This window comes from Erythrolamprus reginae, chromosome 7, assembly GCF_031021105.1.
Source record: "Erythrolamprus reginae isolate rEryReg1 chromosome 7, rEryReg1.hap1, whole genome shotgun sequence".
Taxonomy (NCBI): Eukaryota; Metazoa; Chordata; class Lepidosauria; order Squamata; family Dipsadidae; genus Erythrolamprus; species Erythrolamprus reginae.
In genome coordinates, this window is record NC_091956.1 from 82,548,431 (window position 1) to 82,571,641 (window position 23,211).

The 23,211-nt window shown below is 39.3% G+C and overlaps 1 protein-coding gene across 4 annotated transcripts in view; it reads right to left on the reverse strand.

Moving 5' to 3' along the window:
- The window catches only part of PDLIM5 (PDZ and LIM domain 5), a 172,486-nt gene extending 150,927 nt beyond the window's left edge, over window positions 1-21,559 (reverse strand). For 2 of the 4 annotated variants that reach the window (XM_070758000.1, XM_070758001.1), the window contains exons 1-2: window positions 21,314-21,555; window positions 8,605-8,739 (exon numbers count right to left, since the gene is read on the reverse strand). In XM_070758000.1, the coding sequence (XP_070614101.1) occupies window positions 8,605-8,700 (96 nt within the window). In that variant the 5' untranslated portion in view covers window positions 8,701-8,739; window positions 21,314-21,555. Of the gene's footprint in view, window positions 1-8,604; window positions 8,740-21,313 lie in introns of all 4 variants that reach the window. The other 2 variants (XM_070758003.1, XM_070758004.1) reach the window with 2 other exon arrangements.
- Between the last annotated feature and the right edge of the window lie 1,652 nt (window positions 21,560-23,211).

Genomic DNA, 23,211 nt, shown 5'->3' on the forward strand with positions numbered 1-23,211 from the left:
TAGTCATCCAAAAACATTGAAACAATCCCAGCATCATCATGAAGTCCTCCTACAATCCTTATTGAGGCTCTCATATTGCGTTAGAGGGAAATACATATTTTATGTCAACTATATAGATGACAGTTTGATCATAAATGACCTTTAATTTCAGTTGTTAGCTGTAGCTGTAAGTTTTCCTTCAGTTTTAGTTACCGTAATTGTGGAAATATTATTAATTGAATTTAGTATGTGCATATGTGCGTATCGTTTTTGAAACACCTTTTATTTTAATCTGTTGCATGAGAAGGTGAAGAAGGAGACAATAGATACCCCAAAATATTACAGAGAGCACAAAAGAAGAATCTACTTTTACAGAATGAAGGATCCAGTTAGCTCCTCTTTTCTATTAAGTAACTAAAATAATGCAAATACATTCAATACATTAATACAGACCATTCTTTGGAACAATTTTTTCCAGACACTAAAACATAGCGTACAATTTGCAAGTCATTGCAGACAGTGGCCTGCCATATTACATTCCCAAGGTTCATAAGCCAACTATGAAAAATATTTCATTGGTTCAAGGAAATACCAGTATTCTTCCTATTTTAAGCTTTTATCATGCATTTCCTTTTATGGATAGTGGGATCACTTTTTTCCCCCACTAAAAGAATTTAGGAACTCACACCCTGGATTTCCACCAAGGCAAACAAACAAACTTTTCAGCACTATATCACTTTTCACAATGCCCTTAAAGATAACAATCAGCAAATGAATTAAGGGGTGGAGGGTGAACGATAACTAAAAATAGCTGCTTCAAACAGTGGGGACAGAAGCACTCACTCAACCTCTTACTCTTTTTTATTTATCTATTTTGTCCAATACACAATGAGGGTTTTAGTGGGTATATATCTATATAGACATAGTAAAATACATGATGAAGGTTATAGAGGAGATACTCATAGTAAAATATATCTAAGAAATAATAGAAGATATAGGAATAGAACATATCAATGAAAGAATAGAAGAAGAGATATAGGAATAGAAGAAAGGTATAGGAGATATAGGAGAGCAATAGGACAGGGGACGGAAGGCACTCTAGTGCACTTGTACTCGCCCCTTACTGACCTCTTAGGAATCTGGATAGGTCAACCGTGAATAATCCAAGGGTAAAGTGTTGGGGGTTTGGGGATGACACTATGGAGTCCGGTAACGAGTTCCACGCTTCGACAACTCTGTTACTGAAGTCATATTTTTTACAGTCAAGTTTGGAGCGATTAATATTAAGTTTAAAGCTGTTGTGTGCTCTTGTGTTGTTGTGGTTGAAGCTGAAGTAGTCGCCGACAGGCAGGACGTTGCAGCATATGATGTTGTGGGCAATACTTAGATCTTGTTTAAGGCCTCTTAGTTCTAAACTTTCTAGGCCCAGGATTGAAAGTCTAGTCTCGTAGGGAATTCTGTCTCGAGTGGAGGAGTGAAGGGCTCTTCTGGTGAAGTATCTCTGGACATTTTCAAGGGTGTTAATGTCTGAGATGCGATATGGGTTCCAAACAGATGAGCTGTATTCGAGGATGGGTCTGGCGAAAGTTTTGTAAGCTCTGGTAAGCAGTGTGAGATTGCCAGAGCAGAAGCTACGTAGGATTAGGTTTACAACCCTTGAAGCCTTCTTGGCTATGTTGTTCCAGTGGGCTTTGGCACTTAGATCTTTTCTTATTAGTATACCAAGGTCGTTTTCCTTAAAGGCGATGAATTCGAAAGGGTTTCTTTCAAACTTTTTTCTGGCAGCTAGCTTTCTTCTAAGCCACTCATAAGATGTTCTCATTTTGGAAGGAGAATTGCAAACAGACCCAAAGAAAAGTGGCTTGTTATGCTGCATTCATGATCGATCCAAAAGAGAGCACATGAATTTCACTGTTTTCTCATCCCCAAATGCTTATAGTTTGAAGTTTCTTTCTCTCTGTGTATAATTTTTCTACAGTGTCAAGACTGCATGCAGAGGAGCTGCAGAAAGCTGCCCTAGAAACATTATAATGGTATCCAGGCATGGGGCTCTTGGCAACGGTAGGGAAGAAACAGTTTTAGCATCCAAGACTAACCTACAGCAGTGGGGATTCCTGATGCTTTCCCATCCAAGCAATTACAATTTACAGTCCTGCTTAGCTTTTGGGAGATCGGTTGACGTCACCTGCTGTGACCGAGGGAAAAAAACTTCTGCTAAACCTTCTTTCAAACAATGAAGTGTGAGAAAATGAGAAAACAACTGTTGTCCATTAAAATGTAAGTGTCAGAATGGACATAGCTACTCTTTGACACATCAAGAAAAAAACAGGAGCCTACTGATTTAATATAATTATTAATAGAAATAATAATAATTATTATTATTTTATTATTATTTTATTATTATTTTATTATTTATGCATTAGCTGACTATGTGAAGGAGAGCCAAGAGTCAGAGTCGATGGAGGTCAACAATAGGAAGCTTTCTCAAGGTGAAGCAAACTAAGGACCAGTACAGAAAAACTGTAACTCAATGTCGTATGGACAGTTGGCGGAACAAAGCATTGCATGGGCAGTTCTTGGAGAAGATTGAAGGCAAAGTGGATAAAGAAAAGACCTGGTCATGGCTTACAAGTGGAACACTCAAAAAGGAGACAGAAGGACTAATACTGGCGGCACAAGAACAGGCCATTAGAACAAATGCTGTCAAAGCCAGAATTGAAAAATCAACAGACGATCCAAAGTGCAGACTCTGTAAAGAAACAGATGAAACAATCGATCATGTACACAGCTGCTGGAAAAAGATCGCACAGACTGACTACAAGCATAGACATGATGCTGTGGCACAGATGATCCACTGGAACTTGTGCCGGAACTACCATTTCCCAGTGGCAAAGAACTGGTGGGATCATAAGCCCAAAAAAGTGGTCGAAAATAAGCAAGCAAAACTACTGTGGGACTTCCGACTTCAGACTGACCGAATTCTGAAGCATAACACACCAGACATCCTGATTGTGGAGAAAAAGAAAATATGGATCATCGACATCGCAATCCCAGGAGACAGCAGAATTGAGGAGAAGCAGCTAGAGAAATTAGTGAAATACGAAGATCTAAAAATCGAGCTGCTACGACTCTGGCATAAGCCCATGAAAGTGGTCCCAGTGGTACTTGGATTGCTGGGAGCAGTGCCAAAGGATCTCAGCGGACATTTGAAAACCATCGGAATTGACAAAATCTCCATCTGTCAATTGCAAAAGGCCGATTTACTGGGATCGGCAAACATAATTTGCCGCTACATCACGCAGTCCGAGGTGCTTGGGAAGCGCCCGACTGGTGATGAAATACGAAATCCAGCATAGTGATCTCGTTTGCTGTGTTGTATTGACATAATAATAATAATAATAATAATAATAATAATAATAATAATAATAATAACAACAACAATGGTAATTGTAATAGAAATAATAATAATGGTAATCGTAATAGAAATAATAATAATAATAATAATAATAATAATAATAATAATACACTCATTTCCAAGAACAATCCTACTGGGATTTAATTATTACTAAGTTATTTTAAAATATCAAAAACATTATTAAAACAAAGAGCAATTGTTTTCCAAAGCTAATTCTTTTTTTAATATCCCGCTCTTTCCAAAGGACCATGCTTTCAATTTCAAACAAGTCAATACTATATTGTACCAAACCTCAATTCTAAAGCAATAATTTAGTGGCAAAAGTTTAGTTTTAGAAGCTGAGTTAAGGAAGGCAGGAGCTTTCATGGGTAACAGAAACCAAGTTCAATTTACTGTTGTTTTTAAACATAACTCTATTTGAACCAGTGTTTTGATGCTGACTTCCAACAAAGGCCATAAAAATAACTAGCATTCACACACTAGAATCAACTTCACGCACGAGAGCCCCCAACTTCAGAAGGTCACAACAGACAACGGGGAGAACATAAACAGCCCTGCTTCTATGGTCTTGCATTTCTTTATCAACATTTAATTGCTAGCACTTCTGAAGGTGTTATGCTGAACACTCTGTTCTGATGTAGCTGAAGCACAACCAAGTTCCCTTCTATTATCAAAGCAGCAATTGGTTGGCATACCAGAATGAAGTACATTATTTCCAGACTAAACAGAAGTTAACTGAATGTTAACTTCAATAAAGAGCGGTGAGAGGGACAGTTACACACACTGTTTACATTATTATTATTATTATTATTATTATTATTATTATTATTATTATTATTTATTAGATTTGTATGCCGCCCCTCTCCGCAGACTCGGGGCAGCTAACAACAGCAGTAAAACAGTATAACAAAATCCAATACTAAAAAGATTAGATTAGATTAGATTTATTTAAAAAGCAGTTAAAAACCCATTATATAAAAACCAGTCATACATACAAACATCCCATGCATAAAATTGTAAAGGCCTAGGGGGAAAATGTATCTTAGTTCCCACATGCCTGGTGGCAGAGGTGGGTTTTAAGCAGCTTACGAAAGGCAAGGAGGGTGGGGGCAATTCTAATCTCTGGGGGGAGTTGGTTCCAGAGGGTCGGGGCCGCCACAGAGAAGGCTCTTCCCCTGGGTCCCGCCAAGCGACATTGTTTGGTTGACGGGACCCGGAGAAGACCCACTCTGTGGGACCTAACTGGTCGCTGGGATTCGTGCAGCAGAAGGCAGTCCCTGAGATAATCTGGTCCGGTGCCATGAAGGGCTTTATAGGTCATAACCAACACTTTGAATTGTGACCGGAAACTGATCAGCAACTAATGCAGACTGCAGACTGTTGGAGTAACATGGGCATATTTGGGAAAGCCCATGATTGCTCTCGCAATTCTGCACAATCTGAAGTTTCCGAACACTTTCATAGGTAGCCCCATGCAGAGAGCGTTACAGTAGTCAAGCCTCAAGGTGATGAGGGCATGAGTGACTGTGAGCTGCATGCTGATTCTGTGAACTGCTTAGAGAGGGCTGTAAAGAACTGTGAAGAGGTACATAAGTCTAAATCCTATTGCTATTAAAGTTGTTAGAACACACTCTCTCTTCTATATCAGAAGATTACAAGCTTCCAAGAGAATAGAATATCTATAGTTCAGGGTTCAACTGGGAAGTCCTTGGCACTTGGAGGTTGGTTGGTAGAATTCACAATTGTCAATGCAATTGTGAATGCATTTCAATAGATTTATTCAATCTGTAAGTTAGCTATATTTCCTTAAATAAAGCAACAAACTCATTCTTCTTTTACTGAACAAAGGACAATTTAGCATCTCCCATCATTAATCAATTAGGTAACATCATCAGTGGAAAATGAGGGTGGGATTTTCTCCCTATCTATATATAGTTAATGTGTACATCAAAGATAGATAGATAGATAGATAGATAGATAGATAAGATAAGATAAGATATAGATAGATAGATAGATAAGATAGATAGATAAGATAGATAGATAGATAAATAGATAAGATAAGATGATAGATAGATAGATAGATAGATAGATAGATAGATAGATAGATAGATAGATAGGATAGACAGACAGACAGACAGACAGACACAGGATGCATGTGTGGGTTGGTGGATAGATGGATGGATGGATAGATTGACAGACAGACAGATAATTGATGGATAGAGGATGGATAGATGGATAGAGAGAGAGATACAGAGATAGAGATATAAAGGTACATAGATGATATAGATAGAGGGTAGGTACATAGATATAGAAAAAGAGTTATAACAATACAGACATATACAGTCAATATTTAGTGAATCAAGCATTAATCAATGAATGTTCTTAAAGCAATAAACCATTTTAGACAAAAAGAACAAAAATAATAATATAGTTCTAAATATGTTCAGAAACAGAATGAATTCCAAACATTATGTTTGGGACTAACGTAATATACTTCATCTGTTTTCCAGATCTATTGATAACAGACAAAAAACAGAAACTACCCAAATTTACATATTCAGCATATCCACAAGATAGTTATGATAAGATATAGTACTGATAATATATATGATATTTGAAACGCTTTAAAACTTTTGTGTTCTTGATTCCTTTCTTGGTGATCTAGCAACTTTACCATGATACACATCATATTCCGAACCACAGTTTTGTTGTAAAAGTTTGAAAAAATCTTCAACACAATTGGGAGTGCATTTCAATAGATTGGTTCAATCTGTTCCTAGTTAGCTATATTTCTACAAAACAATGAACTCATAAACTTCTTCTTAACAAAAGGGCAATGTAGCCTCTTCTATTCCAAAGACAACATTTACAAAAATCTATCTATCTATCTATCTATCTATCTATCTATCTATCTATCTATCTATCTATCTATCTATCTATCTATCTATCTATCTGATTTGTACGCCGTCCCTCTCCGAAGACTCGTAGCATCTTCTATTCTAAAGTCACTGTATTTACAAAATACACGAAACTAGGCAATCTAGGGCAAATTTAAACCTCTTAGTGAAGTTTCTAGTACTGACTCACTGAAGAAAAACGTTTTTAAACAGTGACATTTCCTTTTCTGCATTTCTTTCATATTTCCTTTGTCTGTGACAGCCACCTGCCTGCTCCCAGAAGGTCAGGATGCTTCCCTCTGTGGCTGGGCTATCATCACACACAATAAGGGCCCTTTTATAGATAGAGTAACTTAAGCTTCTTTTTTATTGAAAGCGTCAGGCTTTGCAAAAAGTAACGCGGTCGCTTGAAATAGCAACAGGAAACGCTTTCTGGCTAAAGGCGGCACAGAGTTGCCCTTTCCCAAGCCATAGCCACATTTCTATCTCCAAAGCAATGTAGGATTTTCCCTAGTTAGCGATCAACCCAGCCCAAATTAGGTCACAGCTTTCTTCCCACAGCAGTCAATCTCCACCCATCTTGATTGACACATAGGACGTTTAGTGAAAGCAGGCTCTCCCAAAGACATGTGTATTGACGAAAGAGAATATTTGTAGCTCAGGGCTGAAAGACGAGTCCTGGATGCCTGAACTTGGTTATTTTTTTGTAGACGTTTCATTACCCAAACTAGGTAACATCATCAATGCTATTACAGGTAGTCCTTGACATACAAAAGTTCATTTAGTGACCATTCAAAGTTTATTTATTTATTGGACTTAATTGGACTTATATGCCGCCCCTCTCCATGGACTCGTTACGACAGCATTGAAAAATATGACTTTTTAAAAGAAAATTATAAACTTTTATTGATAAAAAAAAGGTTGTTCACACACATATGTTTTTACAGATCAGATTCCGTATATTTTACACATTGAAATTGCATATCATAACTCTATGTATTTAATTGATCATGTATAATTCAGTAGATTGATAAGAGCATAATATTATAATAAACTTAAATCTTTTGTTTGTACACTGATACCCTGTATTTATTTTTAGAAACATAGAAGTCTGAAGGCAGAAAAAGACCTCATGGTCCATCTAGTCTGCCCTTAAACTATTTTCTGTATTTTATCTTAGGATGGATATAAGGGGACATGATCAAAACATTTAAATATGTTAAAGGTTTAAATAAGGTTCAGGAGGGAAGTGTTTTTAATAAGAAAGTGGACACAAGAACAAGGGGACACAATCTGAGGTTAGTTGGGGGAAAGATCAAAAGCAACGTGAGAAAATATTATTTTACTGAAAGAGTAGTAGATGCTTGGAACAATCTTCCAGCAGACGTGGTTGGTAAATCCACAGTAACTGAATTTAAACATGCCTGGGATAAACATATATCCATCCTAAGATAAAATACAGAAAATAGTATAAGGGCAGACTAGATGGACTATGAGGTCTTTTTCTGCCATCAGACTTCTATGTTTCTATGTTTCTAAGCCATGCTGTGTTTTAGACATTTTATAGAACTAACTACACTAGTTGTCACTAGGCCATAGACCTCAGTTTACCATCAATAGTTGGATTAATTTCAAACCAAAAGTAGGCAAATCTCACAGGTCTTAACCCAGAGTGTGAACCAAGCTCATCTCCTCTCAGTGGAGGTCAACAGGAAATGAGCATGTCTATGAAATAAAATTTTAAGTAAGAAAAATTACTTGTCTCTACTTCTGGCCTAGTCAGTAAGTCATTACTCCTCATAAAGTTCAGCTAAATTGCAAAACTGAATAACTCATAGGAGGTATCATAGCAACCAATAAAAATATTTTATTTGCCAAAGTTTTCTACATTGTTGACTTACAACAGTTCGTTTAGGGACCCAAAGTTTGAAGTTACAACGGCACTAACAAATGACTTATGACCATTTTCAACTTAACACCCTAACAGCACTCCAGTAGTCACGGATCAAAATCCATACGCTTGGCAAATGACTCATATTTATGACTGTTAAAGTGTCCTGGGGTCATGCAAGCAACTTTTGTGACCTTCCGACAAACAGAATCAATGGGGAAGCCAGATTCACGTAACAACCGTGTTGCTAACATAATATCTGTGATTCTCGTGGCAAAAATCATCGTAAAATGGGGCAAAACCTACTTAACAACTTTCTTGATTAACAACAGAAGAGTGGACCTCAGTTGCAGATATAAGTCAAGGACTACCTCTACACGATATACCAGGTCATACTCAAAAGGCTTTTTAAACATCCTTACCCGAGAGATAGTGAGTGGCATGTTGAAGTCCTTCCCACCTTGGAGCCTGAACCCCCAAGGAGCAGGACCCACCAGTGCAACGCTGTAGTTGTTCATGGTCTTCTGTAGTTAGGTTGTAAATCCCAGGAGAACGATCTGTAAGAGACATATTTATTTATTTATTTGTTTGTTTGTTTGTTTGTTTATTTATTTTTTGATTTGATTTGATTTGATTTGTATGCCGCCCCTCTCCGCAGACTTGGGGCGGCTAACAACAGTAACAAAACAGTATAATCCAATACTAAAAACAGTTAAAACCCATTATATAAAAACCAATCATACATACAGACATACCATGCAGAAAATTTTAAAGGCCTAGGGGGAAAGTGTACCTCAGTTCCCCCATGCCTGATGGCAGTGGTGGGTTTTAAGTAGCTTACAAAAGGCAAGGAGGGTGGGGGCAATTCTAATCTCTGGGGGAAGTTGGTTCCAGAGGGCCGGGGCCGCCACAGAGAAGGCTCTTCCCCTGGGTCCCGGCAAGCGACATTGTTTGGTTGACAGGACCCGGAGAAGGCCCACTCTGTGGGACCTAACTGGTCGCTGGGATTCGTGTGGCAGAAGGCGGTCCCTGAGATAATCTGGTCCAGTGCCATGAAGGGCTTTATAGGTCATAACCAACACTTTGAATTGTGACTGGAAACTGATCGGCAACCAATGCAGACTGCGGAGTGTTGGCGTAACATGGGCATATTTGGGAAAGCCCATGATTGCTCTCGCAACTGCATTCTGCACGATCTGAAGTTTCCGAACACTTTTCAAAATAAATAAAATATTATTTATTACATTTGTATGCTGCCCCTCTCTGAAGACTCGGGATGGCTCACAACAACAATAATAACAACGTTACAATGGAAACAAAACTAATATTAAAAAACATCTAAAAAACCCATCATTTAAAAAACCATGCAACACACGCATACCATACATAAAATATAAAAGCCCAGGGGAGGTGTCTCAGTTCCCCCATGCCTGGTGATACAGGTGGGTCTTTAGTAATTTGCGAAAGACAAGGAGGGTGGGGGTAATTCTAATCTCTGGGGGGGAGTTGATTCCAGAGGGCCGGGGCCGCCACAGAGAAGGCTCTTCCCCTGGGGCCCGCCAAATAGTCTCGGCGGAGAGTTGGAGGGCATGAAATGTTTACTTCTTCCTGGGGGGGGGGGGGGGTGAAACAGAAAATAATTGAGAAACACTGATCTAGGACAAGAATATCAAACTCAAGGCCTGTGGGCTGGATCCGGATTGCGGGGTCTTTAGATCTGGCCCATGGAAACACCGAAGGACCATCCCGCCCTTCGGAGAGGGGTGGCATACAAATCTAATAAATTGAATTGAATTGAATCCCGTGGTGCCTCTACCAGTGAAAATAGAACTCACGAGAGCTCCGTTTTCACTGGCAGAGGTTTGCATGAGGCTGTCACAACCAAAAATGGAGCACAGGAGTCCATTTTCGCTGGTAGAGTGCTCAAACCACCACAGGCGTCCCTGCCACAGGTGGCATTAAGTTGGCCATACCTACCTTGGCCACACCCGCCCCAGCCCCCAAGGTCAAACATTAACCCTGATGAGGCCTTTAATGAAATCAAGTTTGACACCTCTGATCTAGGACAATCACAGAAACAAGGAAGCTTCCCTCAAAATGTAAAATTGGACCCCACACAATCAGCTTTTATATACTTCCTTCCAGGAATTTTGAACATTCCATAGGGTTTGTGTGTTTTATTTGTTGAATAAGCCATAATGTCCAGATTCATACATCAGGCTAGCCTGAACCAAAGAAAACACAAATGTCTATTTAGCAGAAAATATAATTCAAGCCAGTCTGTTTTCTTTCCTCTAGAGATCTCGCTTCCTGTCTATACAAACAACTCGGATGCAGAATGACTGACCTCTTGCTATCCACAATGTTTCAGGAGAAAAAAAAGGGGCATTTTGAACCCTGACCTGATTTTTGAGAAGGACTTCCATTTTTACAATCTTCATGCAAGCCAGAACACAATAACCACAATAGCTTTCAACTCATACGAGCCCTCTGAAAATCCTTTTGCAGGTTCTGAGTTTTACCCCTTTCCCACAACATACATACCAATGTTGATTACTTGTATTATAGTGTCATTATCAGCAGAAAATTGGGTACATAAAAAAACCCTACAAACAAGATCAACAATCGAGTTATCGAAGCGTGGAACTCATTACTGGACTCAGTAGTGTCAACCCCTAACCCCCATCATTTCTCCCTTAGACTCTCCACGATTGACCTCTCCAGGTTCCTAAGAGGCCAGTAAGGGGCATACATAAGTGCACTGGTGTGCCTTTCGTCCCCTGTCCAATTGTCTTTCCTTTCTCTCACTTATCATATATATTCTCTTCCTTTCATATATCCTCTCCTCTAAGTTCACTTTTACCCTTACATATATTACTACATGTCTATTTTTCTTCCAATGTATTTGTGTATTGAATAAATAAATAAATAAATAAATAAATAAATAAATAAATGTTTGCATCTCAAAATGTAAAAATGCCCAGCCCTATTTTTCATCAATATATTGCCGTCCATCTTTTTATTTTTCATTCTTCTTCTCCTTGATCAAAGTTGTTCTGAAAATAGATTTCAGGAATAAAATGCAGAATAAATTTAAATCATGGCTATTGTTTAGAGACTGTAGATTAACTAGAGCACGGCTAGGAAAGTTGGCTCTTCTATGATATGTGGACTTCAACTCCCAGAATTCCTGAGCTAGAATATCATAGAAGAGCCAACTTTGCCTAGCCCTGAACCAGAGTCCACAAATCTACAAATTAAATAGAACAATATCCATGACTCTACCTTTAAGAAAGGTATTTCATTCTCTTGCAAAATGGAAATATTTTGCATATATGCATTATGAAAATATCTGAGGTTTGCCTGAAATAAAGTAGGCTGAAAACCAAGCAGACAAAATTTTCTAGATATCATTTGTTCTCTCTCTGCAGTTCTGAAATAACTCAGGACGAGAACTCCAGCAATTTCAAGTTAGGTTCCATTGTGGCTTAGACGTCTATCCTTAACAAGGTTAAATCATGGTTATTTAGCCATAGAATACTTAGAATAACTTTATTGTCACTTTATATGTACCCTGATTGGCATATATTAAAGTGAAATTTCATTGCATACAGCTCTCAAAGAGTCACCGCCTTCAATATAAACTATATAAGCATGATTAAATAAATAAAATTATGCATACACCCCAACCTCCATGTTATATAAAACCTAAAATGGTCACCTAACATCAAAAACATCATCAAAAAAGCACAACAAAGAATGTTCTTTCTGCACCAACTCAGGAAGCTCAAACTGCCAAAGGAGCTGCTGATCCAGTTCTACAGAGGAATCACTGAGTCTGTCATCTGCACCTCTATCACTGTCTGGTTAGGACCGACACAGACTTCAGAGGAGAATCAGAACGGCAGAAAAAACATTTGCTGCCAACCTGCCTTCAATTGAGGACCTGTAGACTGCACGAGTCAAAAAGAGGGCTGTGAAAATATTTACTGACCCCTCACATCCTGGACACAAACTATTTCAACTCCCACCCTCAAAACGACACTACAGAGCACTGCACACCAAGACAACTAGACACAAGAACAGGTTTTTCCTAACGCCATCACTCTACTAAACAACTGTCAGACTTTCTACTAAATCTGCACTTCTATTCTACTAGTTTTTCTCATCATTCCTATCATCCTTTTCCTCCCACTTAGGACTGAATGACTGTAACTTGTTGCTTGTACCCTAAGATTTTTATTAATATTGATTGATTCTTCATTGCTTATTTGAACCCCATGACAACCGTTAAGTGTTGTACCACATGATTCTTGACAAATGTATATTTTATTTTATGTACGCTGAGAGCATCTGCACCTAAGACAAATTCCTTGTGTGTCCAATCACACTTGGCCAATAAAATTCTATTCTATTCTATTCTATTCTATAACATGGCTTGAGGGATAGGTCAGGACTGTGGCGTAAATTTTTTTGGTCACCTTCACTCCTCCACTCGAAACAGAATACCTTACGAAAACAGACTAACTATCCTAGGTCTTGAAAGCTTAGAATTGCGGCGCCTAAAACACGATTTAAGTATTGCCCACAAGATCATATGTTGCAATGTCCTTCCGGTCAACGACTACTTCACCTTCAACCGCAACAACACAAGAGCACGCAACAGATTCAAACTTAATATTAACCGCTCCAAACTTGACTGTAAAAAATATGACTTTAACAATCGAGTCGTCGACGCGTGGAAATCATTACCGGACTCTATAGTGTCTACTCCCAACCCCCAACATTTCTCCCTTAGACTCTCCATGATTGACCTCTCCAGGTTCCTAAGAGGCCAGTAAGGGGCGTACATAAGTGCACTGGTGTGCCTTTTGTCCCCTGTCCAATTGTCTTTCCTTATCTCATATATCATATATATTCTCTCCCTCTCATCCACTCCTCTTCTTTTTTACTTACTATCCCTATATATACTACTTATTGTCTATTTCATTCCATATGTATTGTATATTGGACAAAGAATAAAATAAAAAAAATGAACTTGATAGGAAAGTGTTAACTCCACCTTTGCCTGCTGGAAGGTGGAGCTCAACACTGCTTCCTCCTCCATGAGGACATCTCCCCTTTTTCATTTGCAAGTATTGACATCAATAGGGTGTAATTTGGCCTTTTCTTCACTGAAACTCAGTCTAAGTACATCACAATTACAGGCGACATGTGTCATTGTAATCTGACCTCCAGTTCCTTGAATCTCCTTTCCATCCATTTTCTGTAGGAGGCAGAATTAAGGTTGACAGGGAAAGGACTGTTTTGGAAAGTGGAAAAGCCCCACTCTCTCTCTCTCTATCAGGAATAGAATAGAATAGAATAGAATTTTTATTGGCCAAGTGTGATTGGACACACAAGGAATTTGTCTTGGCGCAGATGCTCTCAGCGTACATAAAATAAAATATACATTTGTCAAGAATCATGTGGTATAACACTTAATGATTGTCATAGGGGTCAAATAAGCAATGAAGAAGCAATATTAATAAAAATCTTAGGATATAAGCAACAAGTTACAGTCATACAGTCCTAAGTGGGAGGAAATGGGTGAAAGGAATGATGAGAAAAACTAGTAGAATAGAAGTGCAGATTTAGTAGAAAGTCTGACAGTGTTGAGGGAATTATTTGTTTAGCAGAGTGATGGCGTTCGGAAAAAAACTGTTCTTGTGTCTAGTTGTCTTGGTGTGCAGTGCTCTGTAGCGACGTTTTGAGGGTAGGAGTTGAAACAATTTGTGTAATAGGTAATACAGTGTTCCCTCGATTTTCGTGGGGGATGCGTTCCGAGACTGCCCGCGAAAGTCGAATTTCCGCAAAGTAGAGATGCGGAAGTAAATACACTATTTTTGGCTATGAACAGTATCCCAAGCTTTCCCTCAACACTTTAAACCCCTAAATTACAATTTCCCATTCCCTTAGCAATCATTTAGATTATTACTCACCATGTTTATTTATTAAACTTTATTAAAAAAAATATTTATTAAAGGCGGATGAAAGTTTGGCAATGACATATGACGTCATCAGGCGGGGAAAACCTTGTTATGGGGGGAAAAAACCGCAAAGTATTTTTTAATTAATATTTTTGAAAAACCGTGGTATAGACTTTTCGCGAAGTTCGAACCCGCGAAAATCGAGGGAACACTGTAGTTAACTCTTTCCCATTGGTTCATCTTTTGGTGATGGAGAAGGACTGGGTTGCCTCCTTGCACTGAGCCACAAAACATGATTTATGATCAAAACACACTATAACTTAGCCGAAGTCTCAGAGGGCAGACTAAAGAATAAGCAATATGCCAAATAAGCTTTTTAGTCTTCCCAGCCCAACAGAATGTTGGAAATAAATTAGAAGAGATCCGTTTATACTGTATCTGTCTAGTTATCACAGAATAAATGTCCAAAAATTAAAGTGCCTAAATTTAGTGTAGAGAGAAGAGCCAGCAAAAGAAAGCTGGAGTTCATAAATAGGCCAAAAAACATTACAGGCCCTGTGAAGGAAAATCTATCAAAAATACTTTCCCAGTGCATAACTAGCAGATATGCAGTTGAGCAGCCCCTCCAAATATTATTATTATTATTATTATTATTATTATTATTATTATTATTATTTAGATTTGTATGCCGCATATTTCTATATAAAACTTTAAAATCAGTATGTAAAGGATCAGAAATCCCATGGGATTGGGCAGCATATAAATTTAATAGATAGATAGATAGATAGATAGATAGATAGATAGATAGATAGATAGATAGATAGATAGATAGATAGATAGTTGAAAGATGAGTATATTATGTAGGAAGTTATAATGATGTGAGAATGATTAACGTAACTAAGACTACTAAAAACTGTCAATGTTATTACTATTATTTGGTATCAAAACTAAGAATACCCAGATGACACACCGTTCATGTAATTTATAGATACATAGATATAAATAAATACAATTGTATTAACTGGTGCCATAATTGAAGGACAATATAACAAAAGCTACAAAGTTGGGGGATAAGACACATATATGGAATGGGTCTCTAGATCGTTTCACAGCTGCCAAAAAAAATAAATAATCACAAGCACAGAGAGAGAATAAAGTCAATTTCTCACAAGTTTGCTTTACTTAGAGTCCTATTAAAGTTGGGTGGCAGATAGATAGATAGATAGATAGATAGATAGAAAGAGAGAGAGAGAGAGAGAAAGAGAGATGGGTAGATAGATACTTCATCACCCCACTACAAAAAAGAAAAGAAAAATGGCCCTGTTTATTTTATTTTATTTTATTTCCACTGTCTTTTTAACATGCCCCGAGTTACTGATTTACCAACAGACAAGGCAGTCAGGCCACTTAAGGAAAGTCTTGCTGTGATGAAATGGATTGGGGGCTGGGAGTGAGGAAGGGAGGTGTGAGAAGCCCCCAACAGAGGGAGGAAGGGAAAGGGAGACAAGGAGGAGAGGGGAAGAAAGAGAGAGAGAGAGAAGAGAGAGAGAGAGATAGGAGGGGGCGATTGGAAAGAAAAACCGAAAAACCTCCATTGGAGCCAAGTAATCTCAGGGCACCAAGCCAAATATTAAAAACAGGGCACTTGTCGCCGCTTGGATTAAAAAAAAAGGAGGGAGGGTCAGTAATCAAAAGAAGCAATACCTCACACCAGCATTTCCAAGGTACGTCTGTTTAATAAAAGCAACGCCACGGGAGGGGCCGGGTTACAATAAATAAATAAATAAATAAATAAACAAACAAACAAATAAATAAATAAATAAATAAACAAATAAATAAATAAGGGGGGGAAGGGGAAAACATTTGGCGACAGAACTTCACCTTAGGGTGGAAACACTCTCTATCGATCGATCTATCTATCTATCTATCTATCTATCTATCTATCTATCTATCTATCTATCTATCTATCTATCTATGTCTATTTATCTATCTCCTCTCAGTCTTTCTCTCTCTATCTCTATCTATCTATTTATCTCTCTCTCTCTCTCCTCTCTATTTATCTCTCTCTCCTCCCTCTCTCTCTCTCTCCCTCTCTCTCTCTCTCTCTCTATATATATATATATATATACACACAGTATATATATATATCCCTCTCTATCTATTATCTATCTACTCTCTCCCTCTCTCTTTCTCTCTATCTATCTATATATATATACATCTACCTGTCTATTTATCTCTCTCCTCTCAGTCTCTCTATCAATCTATCTCTCTCCTCTCTATTTATCTCTCTCTCTCCTCCCTCTCTCTCTATATCTCTATCTCTCCCTCTCTATCTATTATCTATCTATCTACTCTCTCTTTCTCTCTCTCTCTCTCTCTCTATATATATATATATGTCTATTTATCTCCTCTCAGTCTCTCTATTTATATCTATCTCTCTATTTACCTATAGAAACATAGAAGTCTGACGGCAGAAAAAGACCTCATGGTCCATCTAGTCTGCCCTTATACTATTTTCTGTATTTTATCTTAGGATGGATATATGTTTATCCCAGGCATGTTTAAATTCAGTTACTGTGGATTTATCTACCACATCTGCTGGAAGTTTGTTCCAAGGATCTACTACTCTTTCAGTAAAATAATATTTTCTCATGTTGCTTTTGATCTTTCCCCCAACTAACTTCAGATTGTGTCCCCTTGTTCTTGTGTTCACTTTCCTATTAAAAACACTTCCCTCCTGGACCTTATTTAACCCTTTAATATATTTAAATGTTTCGATCATGTCCCCCCTTTTCCTTCTGTCCTCCAGACTATACAGATTGAGTTCATTAAGTCTTTCCTGATACGTTTTATGCTTAAGACCTTCCACCATTCTTGTAGCCCGTCTTTGGACCCGTTCAATTTTGTCAATATCTTTTTGTAGGTGAGGTCTCCAGAACTGAACACAGTATTCCAAATGTGGTCTCACCATCATTCTATATAGTGGGATCATAATCTCCCTCTTCCTGCTTGTTATACCTCTAGCTATGCAGCCAAGCATCCTACTTGCTTTCCCTACCGCCTGACTGCACTGTTCACCCATTTTGAGACTGTCAGAAATCACTACCCCTAAATCCTTTTCTTTTGAAGTATTTGCCAACACTGAACTGCCAATACAATACTCAGATTGAGGATTCCTTTTCCCCAAGTGCATTATTTTACATTTGGAAACATTAAACTGCAGTTTCCATTGCTTAGACCATTTATCTAGTAAAGCTAAATCATTTACCATATTACAGACGCCTCCAGGAATATCAACCCTATTGCACACTTTAGAGTCATCGGCAAATAGGCAAACCTTCCCTACCAAACCTTCCCCTATGTCACTCACAAATATATTAAAAAGAATAGGACCCAGAACAGATCCTTGTGGCACACCGCTTGTAACCTGACTCTGCTCAGAATACTCGCCATTAACAATAACTCTCTGATGTCTACGCTTCAGCCAGCTGCAAATCCATTGAACTATCCAGGGATTAAGTCCAATCTTCACTAATTTATCTATCAGCTCTTTATGTGGAACCGTATCAAAGGCTTTGCTGAAGTCCAGGTAGGCAATATCCACGGCACCACCTTCATCCAACACCTTTGTGACATAGTCAAAGAAATCAATGAGATTAGTCTGACATGATTTGCCTTCAGTAAAGCCATGCTGATTTGGGTCTAATAAGTTATTGTTTTTTAGGTGCTGATTTATCCTCTTTTTGAGTAGAGTCTCCATCATTTTAACTACAACTGATGTCAAGCTAACTGGCCTGTAGTTACCAGCTTCTTCTCTACTGCCCTTCTTGTGAATAGGCACAACACTGGCCATTCTCCAATCCTCAGGAACTTCTCCTGTTAACAAGGATTGGTTAAACAAATCAGTCAGGGGGGTAGCAATGACAGATCTGAGTTCTTTAAGAACTCTGGGGTGGATGCCATCTGGACCCATTGCCTTATTTATCTTTAATCGTTCAAGTTCTTCTAAGACATCGGCTTCTAAGATCACTGGAGCTGAATCCGTACAGCTGGAAGCAATGCTATATCCCTCTATAGTATTATTTTGTAAGGTGTCTTTTGAGAAAACTGAACAGAAGTAGCTATTGAAATGGTCAGCGATCTCCTTATTCCCATTAATGCATGTATTATTCCCGGTACTAAGCTTCGTGATGCCGCAGTTTTTCTTCTTCTTATCATTAATATATCTGAAGAAGGTTTTATCCCCCTTCTTTACAGATTTGGCAATTTCTTCCTCTTTTGATGCTTTAGCAGCATATATTATCTGTTTCGCCTCCTTCTGTCTCATTTTATATACCTCCCTATCAGCTATACTTCCAGACTCTTTATACCTCCTATAGGCAGCCTTTTTTTCATTGACTATAGCCCTTACATCATTGCTAAACCATAGCGGTTTCTTCTTCCTTTTACCTTTAGTTATTTGTCTTACATACAGTCCAGTGGCTTTTAAGATGGCCTTTTTTAATACAGTCCACTGGATGCTCGCTCCTGCCATTTTATCCCTCCCCTTTAATTCATTATCTAAATATTCTCCCATTGCATTAAAATTTGTTTTTCTGAAATCCAATACTTTGGTTGCATTATAGGATTGCTCACAATGAGTTTTTACATCAAACCACAAACATAGATGGTCACTGCAACCTAAATTTTCTCCCACCTTGACATCTGAAACCCAATTCCCATTCGTAAAAACTAAATCTAGAATATTCTCCCCTCTAGTTGGTGTCTTAACCAGCTGTGCCAGAGCTGCTCCTGTAAAGGCCTCTACTATATTCTTACTTTTGCATGTAAGGGCACTGGGGATATTCCAGTCAACATCAGGCATATTGAAATCACCCATAACCACAATATCTCCCTTTACTGCCATTTGGGTAATTTCATCCACCATCTTGTTGTCATATTCCTCGGATTGCCCTGGAGGCCTATAGATCACCCCAATTCTAATGACAGAACCGTCTTTATTTTGCATGCAAATCCAGAGAGTCTCTAGATCTTGACACGTATTTTGAATTAGTGTTGTTTTTAGACTTTCTTTAATATAAATGGCTACTCCACCTCCCCTTCTCTCTATTCTATCCTTCCTATACAGTGTATATCCTGGTATGGATATTTCCCATTCATTAGAATCCTTAAACCATGTCTCAGTTATGGCAACCAGGTCCAAATTATCTCTAGATATTATGGCCATTAATTCACAGAGCTTGTTGCTCAAGCTTCGAGCATTTGTGCACATTACCCGAAGAACATTATTTTCGTTATTAGTTTGCCCCTTATCATCAACAACTACATCTATTTTATTTGCAGCTCCCTTTTCATAAGCTTCCAAAAACTGCTTTATCCTCATTGGTCGGGGACAGAAATCACCCACATCAGTTACATCTCTGTCCCCTTTACCTAGTTTAAATGCCTGTCCAAAAAAGTTCTGAATTCCTCACCGAGCACCTGGGTACCTCTGTATGATGGATGCAAACCATCCCTCTTAAACAACTCCCTATTAGACCACCTACTGACATCATGACTTACATAGCCAAAACCTTCAGCTTTACACCACTGCCTTAACCACACATTAAACTCTCTGATACACGTTGTTTTATCCTCTTGGCCACAAACCGGTAACACCTCTGAGAAAGTCACTGAATCAGTTATTTTACCCAGCTCCACACTTAGACATTGAAAATCTCTTTTTACTACATTAACATTTCTCTGGGACAAATCATTTGTGCCAAGATGCACCACCACATCAACGTTATTACCTTTACTCACAGTCTTAACAATGTTTGTAATCCGCCTCCTGTCCCTGCTGGCAGTGGCCCCTGGGAGACACCTCAGCACCTTAACCACATCCTTGCTCTGTCCCAAATCAACACCTCTAACGGTCGAATCACCCACAAGAAAATGCGTCCTCTTTTTATTTCTACTAACTGTACTTGATGGTTTGGTGACATTTACGACAACTTCCCCTTTGAACATCCCCTCATTCTCTGCCTGAGGGACCTTGCTAATATCTCCAACATCCTTACTATTTAAATCCGCAAGAACACTATAGGAATTCGATACAGAGAGACCAAAATTGCTATGTTTTTGCTCAACTGCACGCAATCTTCCTGAACCGACAGTTGTCCACACAGCCCTCCTCCTCGGGGGGCGCTGTGGAAGTGGAGGCTGGACACATGGCTGTATTACAGCACGTGGCTGGGACAATCTTTCCACTTCTGACTGCAAGCTACAAACTAAGGACTGCAATCTAGAGATCTCGCCATCTAACCTAGATGTCCTATCTCCTATCTCCTCTCTCTCTCTCTCTCTCTCTATCTATCTATTTATCTATCTATCTTTCTCCTCTATTTATCTCTCTCTCCTCCCCCCCTCTATCTCTCTCCCTCTCTATTATTTATCTACTCTATCCCTCTCTCTCTTTCTCTCTTTATATCTATCTATCTATATATCTATCTGTCTATTTTTCTATCTCCTCTCTCTCTATTTATCTCTCTCCTCCCTCCCTCTCTCTCTATCTATCTATCTATATCTCTCCCTCTATCTATTTATTATCGATCTCCTCTCTCTCTCGGTCTTTCTCTCTCTATCTATATATCTCTATCTGTCTATTTATCTATCTATCTCCTCTCAGTCTCTCTCTATCTCTATATTTATCTGTCTCCTCTCTTATCTATTTATTTATCTCTCTCTCTCTCTTCCCTCTCTATCTTTCACTATTTATTTATTTATTTATTTATTTATTTATCCCTCACTCTCTCTCAGCTCCGTCTGGTTCTGCCCAGGGCGCTCCGGTCGTAGTAGCGACTCCCCCCCGCCCTCAATTCCCCAGCCGGCTCCCTTCAGTTACCCAAACTGCGAGCAAACTACTTCAGCCGGCGCCTCCGCCTCAGCCCTCCCAGCCCGCAAGGTGCCGCGGAAGCGCCCTCGTCCCACCGCGGACGCGCTGCTCCCCCTGAGGCGCGCAAAAAAAGCCTCTTGCGCGCCCCGTCCGCGCGCCCTTTTTTTTTAATTTCCCGCGACCCCCCCCCCCCAATCTCGGGGCGAAGGGGGGAGCGGGGGGGGGTGTTCTCTCCGTCCCTGTTTTTCTGTCTCCTCAGCAACCCCCCCCCCCCAACCCGCGACTCACTTCCAAGGCGGCGGCTGACGAGGCGCGCGGCTTTCCCCTCAGCGAAGCGGCGTGACTGTGGCTGTGGCGCGGCAGAAGGCGAAGTCCGAGCCGAAGCCCCCGAGCTCTTGTTTGCACTTCCGCCCCCTTTCTTCGCTCCTCCCCGCTCCGGCACTGGAGGGCCCGTGAGGTTGGCTCCGGCTGAGAGCGGGAGAGGCGGGGAACGAGCGGGCCACCTTCCGGCTCTGGCGCGCGCCTGGCTCTCGGCGGGGCCTCGGGACGCCCGCAGCCTCGCAAAAGGGACCGCGGGGGAGACCGCCGAGGCCACAATGGGCCACCTGAACCGGGGAGGGAGAAATGAAAGAGACGCGCTTCGGTGGGAAGGAAACCCTGCCTGAAATCAAGTGCCTGAACTTCGGAGAGGGGCGGCATACAAATCTAATAAATTATTATTATTACTATTATTGTTGTTGTTACTATTGTGAGCCGCCCCGAGTCTACGGAGAGGGGCGGCATACAAATCTAATACATAAATAAATAAATAAATAATCAAGTGCCTTAACCAAGTTTATTTAACAGGCTGAACTTTAATCAAGTGCCTTGACCAAGTTTAAAGGGCTGAACTTTAATCAAGTGCCTTAACTAGGTTTAACGGGCTGAACTTGAATCAAATGTATTAACAAATTTTAACAGGTTGAACTTGAATCAAGTGTTTTAACCAAGTTTGACAGGCTGAACTTTGATCAAGTGCCTTAATCAGATTTAACAGGCTGAACTTTGATCAAGTGCCTTGACCAAGTTTAACAGGCTGAACTTGAATCAAGTGCCTTAACTAGGTTTAACGGGCTGAACTTAATCATGTGCCTTAAGCCCTTAACCAAGTCTAATAGGCTGAACTTTGATCAAGTAACCTAGCACAGTTTAACAGGCTGAAATTTAAGCAAGTGCCTTAACCATGTTTAACAGGCTGATGTTTCCACTTAAAGAATTTAGCAGAGTCTGCGGACTCTGTCCGCCTCTGCAAATCCATTTGGAGATTATTTTATTCCAAACATGAGTGAAAAGCGTCATGCGATGGATAAAAAAAGAAAGCTGGGAAGATGTGTGGTTTGCCTGCACGCATGCAAAGAGGAAGCTGGTATCATTGTTATTCTTCTGGACTATTGCCATCTTTGCTGCCATCTAGTGGTCATATGGGTTTTCTCAAGCACAGCATTCCTCGTTTATGGCTAGTAAACACAATTTAGTTGATGTTGACCAAGCTGATTTTTTTTTCCCTTGTAGAAGTTGTATTACCGGATGAACAAGTATGAAACTGAGGTGAAAGAACACAAACCAATAATAGGACCTTAAAGCTATGTGTATTGTTCATTATTTGTTTATTAGATTTAATATAAAGCGACTGGGCTTTATAGTAAAAATACAAGCCAAAATTAAATAAAGTCCAGTGTGGGGGGAAAATTGAACTACATTGAATTAGTTGGCATTAGTTAAGCATCTCCTTAAAAGGAAATAGATTTACACAATTCTCAGAATGTCCTTCTAGGTAGGACAGGGTTCTATCAAGGGTTGACAAGACTATGCATAATACTATTAATTGAAATACAAAAGAATAGAATAGAATTTTATTGGCCAAGTGTGATTGGACACACAATGAATTGGTCTTGGTGCATATGCTCTCAGCGTACATAAAATAAAGATATATTTGTCAAGAATCATGTGGTACAACACTTAATGATTGTCATAGGGGTCAAATAAGCAATGAAGAAACAATCAATATTAATAAAAATCTTAGGATACAAGCAACAAGTTACAGTCATACAGGCCTAAGTGGGAGGAAAAGGATGATAGGAATGATGAGAAAAAACTAGTAGAAATAGAAGTGCAGATTTAGTAAAAAGTCTCACAGTGTTGAGGGA